Source organism: Anolis carolinensis, chromosome 3 (assembly GCF_035594765.1).
Source record: "Anolis carolinensis isolate JA03-04 chromosome 3, rAnoCar3.1.pri, whole genome shotgun sequence".
Taxonomy (NCBI): domain Eukaryota; kingdom Metazoa; phylum Chordata; class Lepidosauria; order Squamata; family Dactyloidae; genus Anolis; species Anolis carolinensis.
Window position 1 is genome coordinate 54814167 of NC_085843.1, and position 16608 is coordinate 54830774.

Sequence of the window (16608 nt, forward strand, 5' to 3'; positions counted from 1 at the left end):
TCCAACTCTATGATTCTAAGAGGAAGATATAGGAGGAGGAGGAAAGGGGGAAGGAGGTCAAGGGGGGGGAGTTGTTCAACATGTTTTGTTCAACACATTTTGTTCAAAACTAACAATATGTATATCTGGAAGGTCAGATAAACCTTGCACAAGCAAACAGAAAGATTCTGAACCTACTGGAGACCACATGATAGCATCTTCCAAAATACACCCAAGGATGATTTTTTTTCTCTTTTACCAATGCCCTGTTTCCTTATGATATGTCTTTCACTTTTTCTTCACTCATGCTCAGGAAGAAATTCCAGAGGCAGCTGCTGTTTACCTTGACTGTAGGCAGATATATACATTGCTACAGTAGGATTGGCTATGATAGAATCTCATTCCTTCTCAGCTCAAGTTTTACTGACTGTTTTGTTGCAGATATGCTGCTGCAACCTGACACTGAAAGCCTATGTTTCTCCAACCCCCCTTCACCAGTCCCCTGGTGTTGATGCTGCCAAAAAATTTCCAGTTATGCAGAGGATGAGTAGGAAAAAGGGAATGATCAAGTGTGAAAAGACATGGCAAAAAGGCTTAGTCAGAAGCTTTATTAACAGAGATGTGCCTGTATTATTTAGCCTAGAAGTTCACTTTTCTTATGAAAAGCTGAAGCATAACTTTCCCACACACCATGGACATTCCTTGGAAATTATTTGATACTGAAATTTCATTTAAAATAAAACTGGAAGCAAAAATGGGTTACTTGCCCTTTGGTGAAATATGTCAGGAATTTGCAGGTGGGAAGTATACTGGCCGCGTAAGATGCCGAAGGAAGAGAAAATGGATCACAAAAAAGGTAGATGAAAGTGGAAGAAAAGAAATCTGGTTAAGATGCATATGCAAATTGTTATATTATTATTAAATTATAATTAGTATAATTTAAATTTGAATAAAATATTTTTAAATATATATATTTACAATATAGCTCACCTGATTGCCAAGTTCTAATGGTGAATGGGAAATTTCAGGGATCCTCATCCCCACTCTTACCATTTTTAAATTAAACTTGGATTTAGCACAGGGATACATGGCTAGAAGGGGAATAAAGAGGGTTCTGTTTAAAATAGTAACATTATCAAGGAGTTGAGCAGGAAGATATGGGAGAGAGGGAAGGAAACAGCTTCTCCCAAAACTAGCTGAAGGCACTCCTTTCCACACATTCTTACACATGAGATGGATAGGTGAAACAAAAGAAAACGTAAACCCGTTATAGCATAAGATAATTGATAAAGAATGTATAATTGACAGAACTCAGCAGTTGGTCTTGCTTGCTATACCTTGGGAACAGAGCTTTGCTTTGGAGAAAGGAGCTGACTTGAGAGCTAATATGTAGAGAGAAGGCAGAAACATGTCAGTAAAGAAAAAAGCTGAATCTTAAACCAATATGCTTCTGGTTTTTCTGTTGTTCTATAACACAGCTAAAATCTCTGATGTATGTAATTTTAAATGTAATATTTGTCCGTTCCCCCCCCCCCCCCAAATGTTAAAAAGACTTCTGGGGTCCCTGGGTATGAGAGGGTGGAACGATCATTCTTAATTTCCCCAAAGTATTATTTGAAATGGAAATGGAAAAGATTTCTCAGGCAAAACGGTAAAACCACAATGGCTTGGTGAAGGGGATTACACATTACTCTTTTGGAAGTAAATCTAATAAATTTCAATTGAGATTCCTTTTACCAGGAAATATTTGTCCAGATGTATTGGACCCAATTGCTATCATTTCCAGATCATGTGGAATGGGGTAATGGCAACTGTACTCCAAAGCATCAAGACAGTATTGACGTAGATAACGTAATTAAGACAAAAATTGTATTGTAGCACTTCCTCTCTCTCACACACAAATTCATAATACAGGCAGTCGCCAAGTTATGAACAAGATAAGTTCTGTAGGTTTGTTAAGTTGAATTTGTAAGTTGGAACAGGTATGTTTTAAAGTGTAGCTTGAGCAATATACTGTATAGCATAGGGAAGGGTTAACACACCTGTGGTGTTTGTTTTGCTGCCTGTGCCCCTGTTCAGACTATCTCACATCATTTTTGGCTTGTTGTGAAAACAAGGATTGCTGATACGGTTTTAGTGGAGACACCTTTCCCCCATGATAACTCTTTCATGAGTGAATTTCCCTTCCTAGGGGTAGATTTCTCTCCCTTCTGTTGTCTCAACCTCATTCTTAACTATGAGCCATTTGTAAATCTGATGTTTGTAGCTCAGGGACTGTCTATATTGATCTCTATATACAACTTTCTTCTTTCTCTTCCAAAAACTAGTTCGCATTCTTTCTACAACTTAGTTGGCTCATAAACATGCACAAGCAAGTCATAAATACGTTCAGCTCACCGGCCACAGTCCAGTGGAGCTCAATGCAAATAGCCCATTTGTATTGCTGGAGTGGAGCACACCTGACTCTGCTGGGGAAAAACAAGGCAACTGGAAAAATGAGAACTATTTTCCTAATGATCCGAGAGACAGCTAAACCAACATAAAATATTTTCTTTCAACAAACTTGAGAATTAAAAATGAAATCCAATCAACTTTTTCTCCACCTCGTTATTTAAATCAACAAGACCATTTCCTGATCTGCAGAGCAAATAGCCTCACCTAGAATTAAGTAATGTTTGTGGCGCCAGGCCAAAAAGTCTAAAGTAATGCATTGTACTGGTAAAAGGAAGAGATCAATATCAAGGTAGCTAAAGATCCCTGCATACACCCTTATTCAATTTTATTGCAGAACATAGGGAGATGCAGACATTATCCCACAACAGAGGATATATTCTTAACTTCTTTTGGCCTTTGTTCTCTTTTTACTATTTATTTTATGTCAGGAGTGACTTGAGAAAATGCAAGTCACTTCTGGCGTGAGAGAATTGGCTGTCTGCAGGGACGTTGCCCAGGGGATGCCTGGATGTTTTACCATCCTGTGGGAGGCTTCTCTCATGTCCCCACATGGGGAGCTAGAGCTGACAGACGGGAGCTCACTCCGCTCCAAGGATTCGAACCGCCAACCTTTCGGTCAGCAGTACTGGTGACACAAGGGTTTAACCCATAGTGCCACCAGGGGCTCTTACAAATTATTTTAGAAGCATGGATTTACTATTTTGTCAAGCATAAGGGATAGTTTTTACTATTGAATTCAAAAATTTGGCTGACCATTCCCAATGTATTTATGGATCAGACAGAAAATGATTGGAAGGTTTTTCCTGAGATACAAGGATAATAAGATTGACATTTCTAAGCAGTGAAAAGGTTATCTGGTACACTGATAATGCTTGAAAAGTGCAGTTTCGTTTTTTAAAAAATCCACATTACATTGTGTCATGAAAGATCTATGGAATACTTCAGTTAAGAAATTATACGGGAACTGTATTGTTTTACTCTAATGAGAACACAATGACAGTAAGAAATGCTTTATTTATCCAGCCATAACTATTGCTAAATCCAGTGCCACCTACTGAATGAAGGATAGCTATAGCTATGCACGATAGCTATGCACACACAATTAGTGGGGAAAGGGAGCTTTTTTTGGAGGGGGGGGGGGGGCGTTGACAAGGGTTGCTTTAACTCCAGAGAAATCTTTCAAGGGCTGTATATCCAGAGTAGTTAGCCTATATCCAGTGGTTAGCAGAACCAGGACTAACACTGGATGGCAGTAGAGCAGTGCTAAGCCACACTTTTCCTTTGACATACTTTTATCCTTCCTTCTTCTCTTCCTTCCTTCCTGCTCCTTTCCAAGGATGAGTGAGGTGTGTTTTCAAAAGTTTGAAGTATGACTCCTAAAATGTGAGGCCATTTGGAAGGAGTGAGCTGCTTTGATGCACCTTTTTAACCATAACTTTTTAATACAGTAGCGATTATTCTGTTTGTTGTAGGACAACAAAATTATTTTGGAGCACAACGTTCCTTTGGTTCCATGGAAATGTAAAAGCAGAAGATCTGGAATTCTGATTAGTTCTAGTCAACACAGTCTGTGGTGACAAATAATGTTGAGTGTTGCAATCCATCATTTGGAAGGCTGTCATTTACATATCCCTACAAGGGAGACAAGATGGACCTAGTTGACAATGGCCATAACTCCAAACAAGACATTTCGTGCCATCTCATGAGCAACCTCTTAGGATGGATCTACACTGCCATATAATTAAGTTCAAAGCAGATAATCTGGAATCAGAAACTGGATCATATGGCAGTGTAGATGGTGCCTTAGAGAATACTGGGGTCATAGATACAGATCCATACTTAACCATGCCTGGAGGAGAGCAACTGAAATCATCAGTGTGCATTAATCAAAGGTTTATATCACATAGATCCCAACAGGTCTACTCCAAGCATGCCTCTGCATTAAACCCATGGCAAAATGGTGTCATCCAGTCGAGTAAAACTGTTCAGAACAATACTTTGATAGAATCCCACATGCTGTGAAATAGTTTGCAATAGGAAGAAAAAGCTCTCCTCCTCCTAAAATCAAAAATGTTAAAAAGTTTTGTTTTGTGATTCACTTCCTGGCATGCCTGCACATTTTGCAACTAAACCAATACTTTGGGTTGTTGTAAGTTTTCCAGGCTGCATGGCCATGTTCCAGAAGCATTCTCTCCTGACGTTTCACCCACATCTATGGCAGGCATCCTCAGAGGTTGTGAGGTCGGTTGGAAAATAGGCAAGTGAGGTTTATATATCTGTGGAATGTCCAGGGTGGGAGAAAGAACTCTTGTCTGTTTGAGGCAAGTGTGAATGTTGCAATTGGCCACCTTGATTAGCATTGAATAGCCTTGCAACTTCAAAACCTGGCTGCTTCCTGCCTGTGGGACCCCTTTGTTAGGAGGTCTTAGCTGGCCCTAATTGTTTCCTGTTTGAAATTCCCCTGTTTTCTGAGTGTTCTTTATTTACTGTCCTGATTTTAGAGTTTTTTAAATACTGGTAGCCAGATTTTATTTGGGAGGAAAACATGAAATTAAAAAACCTCTAAAATCAGGACAGTAAATAAAGAACACTCTGAAAAAAGGGGAATTCCAGATATGAAAAAACTCAGGGCGGCTGACATCTCCCAACAAAGGACCCCCCCCCCCCCCGTAGAAAGCAGCCAGACCTTATTTATTTATTTATTTATTTATTTACAGCATTTATATTCTGCCCTTCTCACTCTGAAGGGGACTCAGGGTGGGTCACATTACACATATAGGCAAACATTCAATGCCTTTTAACATAGAACAAAGACAAGACAAACATAGGCTCCGAGCAGGCCTTGAACTCATGACCTCCTGGTCAGAGTGATTCATTGCAGCTAATTGCAGCTGGCTTGCTCTCCCCGCCTGCACCACAGCCCGGGCCCAGGGACCTTAAAGCTTAAAGGCTATTCAGTGCTAATCAGGGTGACCAATTGCAACATTCACACTTGCCTCAAACAGACAAGAGCTTGTAATAAAAACTATTTCTTGATTTAATAATAATAATAAAACTTATTTATACCCCGCCACCCGGGGACTCGGGGTGGCTCACGTGGGGCAAAGCCTGATCAGCATAGTTTACAAAAACAACAGCATAAATACATTACACAATATACAAAAGATAAAGCACAATAAGGCAATAAAACAAGAGTTAATACAACAGTAATACAGTAGAGTCTCACTTATCCAAGCTAAACGGGCCGGCAAAAGCTTGGATAAGCGAATATCTTGGATAATAAGGAGGGATTAAGGAAAAACCTATTAAACATCAAATTAGGTTATGATTTTACAAATTGACCACCAAAACATCATGTTATACAACAAATTTGACAGAAAAAGTAGTTCGATACGCAGTAATGTTATGTTGTAATTACTGTATTTACGAATTTAGCACCAAAATATCATGATATATTGAAAACATTGACTACAAAAATGGTTTGGATAATCCAGAAACTTGGATAAGCGAGGCTTGGATAAGTGATACTGTAATATCAATCAACCACCAAGTACAATTCAGTCGACTTCATAGATGGGGGAATGTATATTGCAGCAACAATATAAAAATAGCATCATCAGATTAAAATACAGTAGAGTCCCACTTATCCAAGCTAAATGAGCCGGCAGAAGCTTGGATAAGTGAATATCTTGGATAATAAGGAGGGATTAAGGAAAAGCCTATTAAACATCAAATTAGGTTATGGTTTTACAAATTGAGCACCAAAACATCATGTTATACAACAAATTTGACAGAAGAAGTAGTTCAATACGCAGTAATGTTATGTTGTAATTACTGTAATTTACGAATTTAGCACCAAAATATCACGATATATTGAAAACATTGACTACAAAAATGGCTTGGATAATACAGAAACTTGGATAAGTGAGGCTTGGATAAGTGAGACTCTATGGTAATATCAATGGTGTAGTGGACTAAAGCCTCGTGACTTGAAGGTTGGGTTGCTGACCTGAAAGCTGCCAGGTTTGAATCCCACCTGGGGAGAGCGTGGATGAGCTCCCTCTATCAGCTCCAGCTCCATGCGGGGACATGAGAGAAGCTTCCCACAAGGATGGTAAAATCATCAAAATATCCGGGCATCCCCTGGGCAATTCTCTCACTCCAGAAGCGACTCAAGTTGCTCCTGACATGAAAAAAATCAACCACCAAGTACAATTCAGTTGACTTCATACCGTGTTTTCCCAAAAATAAGACAGTGTCTTATATTAATTTTTGCTCCCAAAGATGCGCTAGGTCTTATTTTCAGGGGATGTCTTATTTTTCCATGAAGAAGAATTCACATTTATTGTTGAACAAAAAATGAACATTATATAATGTACAGTAGTTGTCATCACAAACCAGCATAACCAGACAAACTGTGAATCCTATCAAGAATTTATTGTTATTACCATTATTTCCATGTACAACACTCTATGGTGTGTACATTTACCAAACCCACATACTCTGGTGTTCTGTTTGGCGAGCATGCTTCCAAATAAAAACTTTGCTAGGTCTTACTTTCAGGGGATACCTTATATTTAGCAATTCAGCAAAACCTCTACTAGGTCTTATTTTCCGGGGATGTCTTATTTTCAGGGAAACTGGGTAGATGGGGGAATTTATATTGCAGCAGCAATATAAAAATAGCATCATCAGATTAAAATACCCAAATAAAAGGGACCTAATAAAATTCAGGATATAATTATAATGTCGACTGAGGCTGGTCAGTCATCCAGTGACTGTCTCACCAAAGGCCAAGTCTAAACATCCAAGTCTTAAGTTGTTTCTTTAAGGATAGAGAGGGAGCCAACCTAATTTCCCTAGGGAGGGAGTTTAAGGCGTTGGCCTGCCGGCTGATAACCGAACTGGGGTTGGACAACACATTGTATGGATTTTGCAGTGTGGACGCCCCGCTTAGAAACCTCGGGCGCCTGAGGCGCGCGAACACGGGAGGAGAGGCACGCGCCTTTTCAGGGCGAGCGGGACTCCGCTTCCCGCGCTTTCCTTCCCCGCCCGACAGAACGGTCCTTTATGACTGACGGGGGCGGGGAAGGGGAGAAGGAGAGAGAGAGAGCGAGGACTGAGGGGAGGAGGTCTCCCTTTCCCTCCCAGGCTTGAGTTGCCCTCCTTGCGAGTCTTCCCCTCCGTCCCGCCCTCCCTGGGCACCTGCGGGAGGGGGCCAAGGGCGGGGCAAAGGGGAAGTTGGCCTCGGTGGTTGGCTGCCTGTTGAGGAGGGGGCGTCTCCTCCACCTCTCCCCTCCTCCCGGCGCCCAGGACCAGGCAGCAGGCAGGAGGGAGGCAGGCTTTGCTCGTCTTCCTGGCGCTGGGTTTGGCGTGGCGGCCCCGCCTTCGCTGGGAACCTTAGTGGGAGCCTTCGCTCGGAGCCAGGCAGCGCCGCTGCCCAGCCGACCCTCCGTCTCAGCAGCTTCCCCCCGTCGCTCAGTCTGGAGGCGTCTTCGTCGGCGGGATGGGGCTCCGAGGGGAGAGCGCGCCCCTTCTGCTGCTCTTCCTCTTACTCTTCGGTGAGTCTTTGCCTGGAGACGTCTGTGGGTGGGTGTTTTTTTAGGGCTTGGCGCCATTTCAGGGCTTTGCGCTCTGACCCCACTTTGGACACCGAGGCGAAGGAGAAACCCGCGGAGTTGTGAAGAGCGGCTTTTCTTGCTTTCTTACTGGCGAGCCACGTTCTCCTCGGGAAGCCTCGCTCATATATATATATATATATCGCTCACCCCCCTTTCCCGAAGCCTCTTTCCCCAATCCGTTCCCAACTTAAGTGCTTCGAAGGACAGGAGGAGTTACTTGGGGCTCTTTTCTCAGGCTTGCTTCTGGCCATTCAAGGCTGCATCTCCACATTGTAGAAGGGAATGCACTTTGACATCACTGAACGCTCCCTAGTTTGGTAAGGCACCAGCGCTCTTAAAGATCTTGGGAAACCACAACCCCCATGACTCCATAGCATTCACTACTCTAAAGTGGTGTCAAACTGCATTCATTCTACAATGTAGATCAGGTCTGGGCCAACTTGGGTCCTCCAGGTGTTTTGGGCTTCAACTCCCACCATTCCTAACAGCCTCAGGCCCTTTCCTTTGCCCCCTCAGCCTGAGGCTGTTAGGAATGGTGGGAGTTGAAGCCCAAAACACCTGGAGGGCCCAAGTTGGCCCATTTTTGATGTAGATGCACCCTGAAATAACACACACTCATAGGGACTAAGGGGACTCTGTCCAAGTTCTTCACTTTATGCCTTTTTTAATGCACGCTGCCCTATTTCCAAAAGCGAAGAATGCTACCATTCAGGGTCGGAGTGTTTTGATTTCAACCTGCATTAATTTTACAGTGTAAATCCATCCTCTGTCAAGGGTTAGGGGAGATTCCCCACACACACCTTTAGTCCCAGGTATCTTGCATGTGTTGTCAAAGGCTTTCATGCCGGAATCACTGGGTTGCTGTGGGTTTTCCGGACTGTATGGTTATGTTCCAGAAGCATTAATAGAATCTTAGAGTTGGAAGAGGCCTCATGGGCCATCCAGTCCAATCCACTGCCAAGAAGCAGGAAATCACATTCAAAGCACCCCAGACAGATGGCCATCCAGCCTCTGCTTAAAAGCCTCCAAAGAAGGAGCCTCCACCACACTCCACACCACATTCTCTCCTGACATTTCACTCACATCTATGGCAGGAATCCTCAGGGGTTGTGAGGTCTGTTGGAAACTAGGCAGTGGAGTTTATGTATCTGTGGAAAGTCCAGGGTGGGAGAAAGAACTCTTGTCTGTTTGAGGCAAGTGAGAATGTTGCTATTGGCTACCTTGATTAGCCTTGCTGCTTCAAACCCTGGTTGCTTCCTGCCTGTGAAAATCCTTTGTTGGGATGTGTTAACTGGCTCTGATTGTTTCTTGTCTGGATTTCCCCTATATTCTGGGTGTTGTTCTTTATTTACTGTCCTGATTTTAGAGTTTTTTTTAATACTGGTAGTCAGATTTTGTTCGTTTTCATTGTTTCCTCCTTTCTGTTGAAATTGTCCATGTGCTTGTGGATTTAAATGGCTTCTCTGTGTAGTCTGGCATGGTGGTTGTTAGAGTGGTCCAGCATTTCTGTGTTTTTCAAATAATACAGCATATTGGCTACCTATCTTAAAAATCTCTAAAATCTGGACAGTAAATAAAGAACAATATTCTGAAAACCTGGGAATTCCAGACAGGAAACAATAAGGGCCAGCTAACACCTCCCAACAAAGGATTCCCCCAGACAGGAAGCAACCAGACTTTGAAACCAGAAGGCCATTTAATGCTAATCAAGCTGGGCAGTTTCACCATTCACACTTGCCTCTAACAGACAAAGAGTTATTTCTCCCACCCCGGACCTTCCACAGATACATAAACCCCACTTGCCTAGTTTCCAACTGGCCTCGATAACATCTGAGGATGCCTGCCATAGGTGTGGGTGAAACATCAGGAGAGAATGCTTCTGAAACATGGCCATACAGCCCAAAAAACCACAGCAACCCAGTGATTCCGGCCATGAAAGCCTTCAACAACATATCTTGCATGTGTTTCTAAATAGAGGTTGTTGTCCTGTACTATGAGATAAATTGACACCTTTTAACCTCATGTTGAGGGTGGCGTCCAGCTTCCCTTTAACCTCACGTTGAGGGTGGCGTCCAGCTTATCTCCTTGCCATTGAAGAGGAAGTGAAGCTGTGTTGGTTTTTTTCAGTCTTGGAACCACACAAGATCTGTCTTTCCAGCTCACTTGGCAGCACTGGATCAGGAATCCTTAGCCTGACTTCTTGTCAGAATGCTGCCTTTGATAGCTCTCTCCCTGGTTGAGGTGTGAAGCTATTTAATGATTGCGAACTTTGCAGCCTAAAGTGTGAGTGCTGTAATGCTTTGGAAAAGCGTCTCCTTTCATTGTTCATGCTCAGTGCTTTGACTAAAGCCTCCCCTGGTTTCTGCCAGTGCGTTTTATTTTATCCTTTGCTCTGGGAAGCTGCTCTGTCATTGTCTCCAGAAGTTGTTTTCACTTCATCGTTCTTTCTGTGATGTCTAGATTAATGGGAACATAAGCTTCTTCTAGAATCCACCAATGTAGCATTTTTAAAAAATGCCAGCTGATTTTTAGCTTTGTATGTATCTTGGTGGCATTCCGGCAGGCGGAGGTGATGTGGCACTAATTTTAGCTCTCTTACTTTGTGTTCTCTTGTTAATTAATGAATGGCGCTTTTATCACTGTTGAAGTTTGTCAACTCTGTTGGAACAGCTGCTCTGGTGTGGATTCTGGATTAGACAAGAAGAGGTGTGCGCCATACTTGCATTCTGGCCTGCAGCTCTAGGAGAACTTTTGCAACTTAAAATAAGATGAATGTGCAAGAGAGTGAAAACTAGGGAAATGTAATATGCAGGAAGGATTTTGAGCAGTCATTACTAGTGCCTCATAACATATGGCATTCCAGAACTCCTGTAATTACGCTGTATGATATCAATCATGAAATATAGCTAGATTCTAGAAGAGATTTCAGCTTCCAAACACAACATAATGTGCAATAATGCTGTTGTCTTAAGGGAAGGATAATGAGAATTCATGTTTTGGGGCATATAATAGAAAGACTATCACTCCAATATACAGGGTGTTTCAAAATGATGTGGCAACATGTTGCAATTACACAAAAAGTTACAAACAGTTTAATGAATTTTCAAGTTACCAGCTTTACCAACTGTTTTGAGCTACAAACAAATCTAAAAAAATAACCTTTCAAATGGAGAATATCTCATTTGGCCTTATATTGTAGGGTTGCTACCTTATGAATGACTGAAGCCTGGGTCTGTTTGTGGCCTATCCCTTCAAGTGGTAAAGGTTTCATTCCTGGGTAAGTTTTGTGGTTGCAGAGAGATAGAGATTTCAAATTGGGTGCACCTTTTTGAAACACCCTGTGTTTTCATAGTGCTCTAAAACCAATTCTGGAGTACTTTGATCTTTATCAATTCTTAAGTAGTAGGTGTTTTCATACACAAGGTATTGGGGTGAATATTAGCTGGCTAGGTCATATTTTTGTGTAATTGAACTAATTCCCTATTCACCAATGTAATCTTTCCTTCAACAAGCATGGCCTTTCCTTCAGCAAGATGTGCTCACACCCATAGATTTGCCCCATATATGAGCATATTGGGCAGACGAGTCTTTAATTTATAAACCAAAGGATTCATATGGATGAGTTTGTTTGTAGCAAACCACAGACCACTTACTACAATGCAGTCTGAACCCTGCCACATGCACAATGGTGGACCTTCTCACAGCGACACCAGAGGCACTCCAAGTGGCCAGCTTCTGGTCAAAGGACATTTATTATAATGCCAATTTTACCTTTGTTCATTTTTAAAAATACATTATAACTGTACCTTCAGTTTGTTTCTGACAGGATTAAGAAGTAAATAAATTGTGTGTTTGTACATGCTAACTCTACTTTCCTGAAACCTGTTCCCTCAATTGATTCAGGTGGCTTTGAATACGGGACATGAACAGAGATCGAGAATCATTAAGTGGGCGGATGTTGAGTGGTTAGGTAACTAGCAGGCACAAATAGTTCAGTTGTTTTCACCTGAATGCCCCCATTTTCCTAAAAACTAGCACACCCCTTTGACATTTACACAGTTTGGACAAATCCTAGTGGAGACACTGTTAGTGGCATGACACAATTTGAGCCTTAAAATCCAGTTCAGGTACAGGCTTTCAGTGACCCTTCCCATAATACTTACAGGAGAAGCTCTTGTTTAAAAGTTTCCTTATGTCAATATTTTCCTGCATGTGGAAAAAGAAAGGATCAGGAAGAGGAAATAAATGAATACATTTTCTCTTGTTCTTGCATTTCAGTACAGTGAGTCTAAAACATGGTCCCTTATGTGTGCGTTACAGGGTTACAGCCTTGACTGTGTCAAGTAGAGTTCTGTACAGTTGGTTAGGATTTGTGCCTAGGGGGAGGAAAAACACTCCTTGACTTTCAGGACATGGGTTGCTGATTTATATTGTGTAGAGATGTTTAGGGCACTTTGTCATGTGACTTGGGAATCAAAGGTCACGCCTGCTACATCAAAAGCTATTCTCTAGTTATAGATTTACCCAGTCAGGTAAGTATATAAAGAGGTGTTTGATTGGCTAATTTCAGAATAGTGTGTCTTATAACTGATTTCCCATTAAAGCAACTGAGGCCAGGAAGAGTTTAGCCTATTAACTTAGTCTGCTGTGTGGAAGACCTTGGATTAGTTGTTTTTGGACAACAGTTTGCAGAATCCCCAACAAACCCACACACATATAAAGAAGTTAGTATCAAATTTCTTATGAAATGTCATTTGTTTCTCATTAAGTCTAGAGGAAAAGGTGGAAAAAAGTTTGTCTACAGTCTTTTCCCAGATACTTCAGTTTTCCACCATCAGGAACTATGCAGTCTAGCAGATGCTGGAAGTTAAAGCAAACTTTTCCAAACTGTTCTGTTGAGCATGTGATGTTAAACACTTATAACATGAACATTCAGTAATATGTTTGTCTCATTACTACTTCTTTAAATAGCATGTCAGTGGCTCAGTTAAATACCTACAACATGAATAAGGTATGTAAACATGTAAGGAAAACCATCTTGCAAGTTGCTGTGGTGGTTCAGGTTGTGTGCATTTAATCTGTAGCCCAAGCAAATGTCAAATCTTCCTGTTCTAATTGACATAAGTAGCTCAGTTTAATTAAAAAACCTGCTTCTTTCTTTCAATGGGAAAAAGCTTGAGGGGAGCAGGTGACTCATTTTATATCTCTGTAAGAACATTCCCAATCAACCTGCAAAATCCCCGGGTAATCAATATTTGTCTTCCATGCTTCAGAGGGCCTTCCATTGCCTTTTCTGTCTAATCTCCAGCTTCTGACTAGCATTAGGAATCTTTCAGAGAGCTTCATTCATGTCCATTGTTGTTTGCCATGGCTTGCATTTCCAGCTGTTTGATTTCTTTGATGCTGTAAACAGTTAGTAATTTGAATCAAGGTTTAATTCAAACCCCGCAGTTAAAGGCTTCCAGTAATTAGTTGCTTGTCTGCTCATAATCACAAACCTCATGAAACAGTGTTCTTTACAATGCAATTATAGTAAAGACTAAACAAGAGAGAACATAAAGGACTTTGCCCATTAGGTATGCTATTTGCCAGATCAATAAGAGAAATAGATTTGCCGAGCAAGAATATGAGGGCAATCCTGGTTACTGATGTAATGGAATAAACAAGTATTGGGTTACCTGTTCTGTAGTTGCCAGGAAAGGGATATCCTTTTTTCTTCTTTAGTGTATAAAGAAAAACATATTTTCTACTCTTGTCATTTGACATAATATTCATTATATATATTTACACTTTGGGATCTTGTCTATAGTTCATTCATAGCTGCCCTTCCAAGGCCTAGGGTGCATCTGCAATGTAGAATTCATCAGTTTAAAACCACTGTAACTGCCATGGCTTAGTGCCATGGAATCCTGGGAGCTACTTTTAAATGCTTGGTATATAAAGGCAATACTGTGGATATAGCAATTCTTGATTCAGTAAGGCCTTTGATACAACTCCCCATAATATTGAAAACACAGAAGTAAAATGTGGATTAAACAATGCTACTGTGAGGTGCATTTGTAATTAGTTGACCGACTGAACCCAAGTCTATCAATGGCTCCTCTTCATCCTGGTGTGAAATTACTAGTGGGTGCACAAGGTCAGTGCTGTTCAACATCTTTATCAATTACTTGGATGATGGAATAGAGGGCATGCTTATCAAATTTGCAGATGACACCACATTAGGAGGAGTAGCTAATACCACAAATGCAGGATCCAAATTCAGATGTGGTCTTAGCAGATTACAGTGCTGGGCCCAAACGTAACAACAACAACAAAATTAAGGGAGAAAAATGGAATGCAGTGTGTGTGAAAGGGATCCAGGAATCTTAGGTGGCCATAAGCAGAACATGAATCAACAGTGTGATATGGCAGCTAAAAATGTGATACTAGGCTGCATTAATAGTATAGTGTCTAGAGATCGAGGGGAATAATAGTCCATTCTATTCTGCTTTGGTCAGTCCTTACTTGGAATACTGTGTTGAGTTCTGGGTACCACAATTCAAGAAGGATATTGATTAGCTGAAACAAGTCCAGAGGAGGGCAATCACCATTGTAAAGGCACAAGGTTTTTGGATGAACGGATCTGAGCATATATATTTTTAAAATTTATATACTGTAATTTTATATTGTATTTAATTGTTTTTAATTGATTTTATGTATTGCTGATTGATTTTATATAGGCATCTAATGGGTGAGAAGGGCAGGATATAAATAGTGGAAATAAATAAATAAAGGTCTGGAAACCATGCTCTATGAGCATGCTTAGGGAGCTGAGTATGTTTAACCTGGAGAAGAGAATGTTAAGATTTGATGCATTTAATTTCAGGCTACACCCTCTACACTGCATTGTTTTCTTTATTTTCAGCTAGTTGAATGCCATTTTCTTTTTTGGAAGAAGATTAAAGGAGATAGGCCTACTGCTTCCTCGTTCTTTCGCTGATCATAGCCACCCTCCATTTCTTATTTAAAATCTTTTTTTGCAAGCCTGAGTTCATTTTGAACTTTGCCCCTCCTTAATCTCGCTCTGCTGATATTTGCTTCTCGTTTGTGCCCATCTTTGGTCATCTTCCCCTTTTGTTATAAGTGCCACTTTTGTTATATGTGCTGCTCCTCTCTTCCAAAAACATCTTCTTTATCCACCTAGGCTTCTATAGATGCTACCATTTAAAACTTTCATCTGTAAAGGGACTATATAACTAAAAGGATTAAGTATTTTAAAAGGTAGGAGGTGTATTTTCCCATGTTCCATTAAAAACAGCATATACTTGTGTATAATGCAATGTCCTGTTTAAGTTGGGGGCAGGATTTTTGGGCCAAAATTATGGATTTTGAAATAACCCATAAATGTGAAAATCTTACATGGACTTATGACACAACATAGTGCATATACATGTAGACATTTTGACAGCATATGGGATTCTGTATTGGCTTTCTGAAATGGTTGGAAGGTTGCAACCTCACATTATTTTTGGCTTCTGTAAATTGTCTGGGAGCATGGAGAATTTTTTTGCAAACTTTTTGCTCTTGAAACAGGGTGGCATGTTCTTATAGGATATTTGGGGACACAATTTTTCTTTGAAAAAAATAACTGTGTGGCTCTGAGAAGCACAAAAATGTTCCTGGGGGATACATGCAAGTCATGGGCAGCACTTTGTCTGATATAAGGTGGTGGTATACTTCATTTGTATCAGGCAAGCAAAGTCTGCAAGTCATTGTAGCTTTGATTTGGTCTGTAGGACAGAGTCTTTTAAAAATTAAATGAAAAAGTTATTGTGAAAGGGAATCTTAAAAGATTGTGCTAGTTCTTTGTACCTGAGAATGAGGAAATAATTGAGAGCTGTTTGTTTGAGCAGGGAATGCTATCAAGAACGTATGAGTTGAAATGCAACAAATGACCAATATAGGCAAGGTAGGCTGGGGTTTGCAGTGTGTTCAGTTGTGAATCTAATGTCATAGATGTGGGTTCATAAACATTGTTTAATCCTTTAGTTGTATAATAGACTATAAAATAAGAAATTGATGGGAATGAGTAGTGCATGACAGAGTATTTGAGGAGATTTGTATAGGAGACGGTCGGGAGTTAGTTGGGTTTTGTGTGTTGATGTGGTTGATCTGTGTGGAAGAGTTTATTTCTGACAAAGAATCAGACATCTTTAGGAATAAATGACGGTTATTTAAATATTTGCATTAGCTGTAAAGGTGTGTGTGTGTCTGCGTGTAGTGGTTTAAAAGTAATAAATATTCTGCTTTGTTACATTTAACTTTTGTAAATAAACAATTGTTTTTTTTTTGTTTTGATGCACTTTTTGGCCTTTGAGAACATTTTCTGTATGAAAGGCTGGATTCAGACAAGATGCTTGTGGTGGCAGCATTGATCAAAAAGGGATCTGTGGACAGATGTTATCTCAATCATCATAGGAATCATGATAGTTCCCACAACCGCTGCCACGCAAGGAGGGCAGGAGGATGTCTTGAATGTCCACAGTTGGTAGTAGTGTGGTAAGATAGGGGT

General features: G+C 40.7%; 1 protein-coding gene across 2 annotated transcripts in view; it reads left to right on the plus strand.

The window, feature by feature from the left end:
• Positions 1–7579: 7579 nt before the first annotated feature.
• ptgfrn (prostaglandin F2 receptor inhibitor) overlaps positions 7580–16608 on the plus strand; it is a 120753-nt gene continuing 111724 nt past the window's right edge. The window contains exon 1 of one of the 2 annotated variants that reach the window (XM_062974948.1): positions 7580–7994. In XM_062974948.1, the coding sequence (XP_062831018.1) occupies positions 7940–7994 (55 nt within the window). In that variant the 5' untranslated portion in view covers positions 7580–7939. The remainder of the gene's footprint in view (positions 7995–16608) is intronic. The other variant, XM_062974947.1, reaches the window with a different exon arrangement.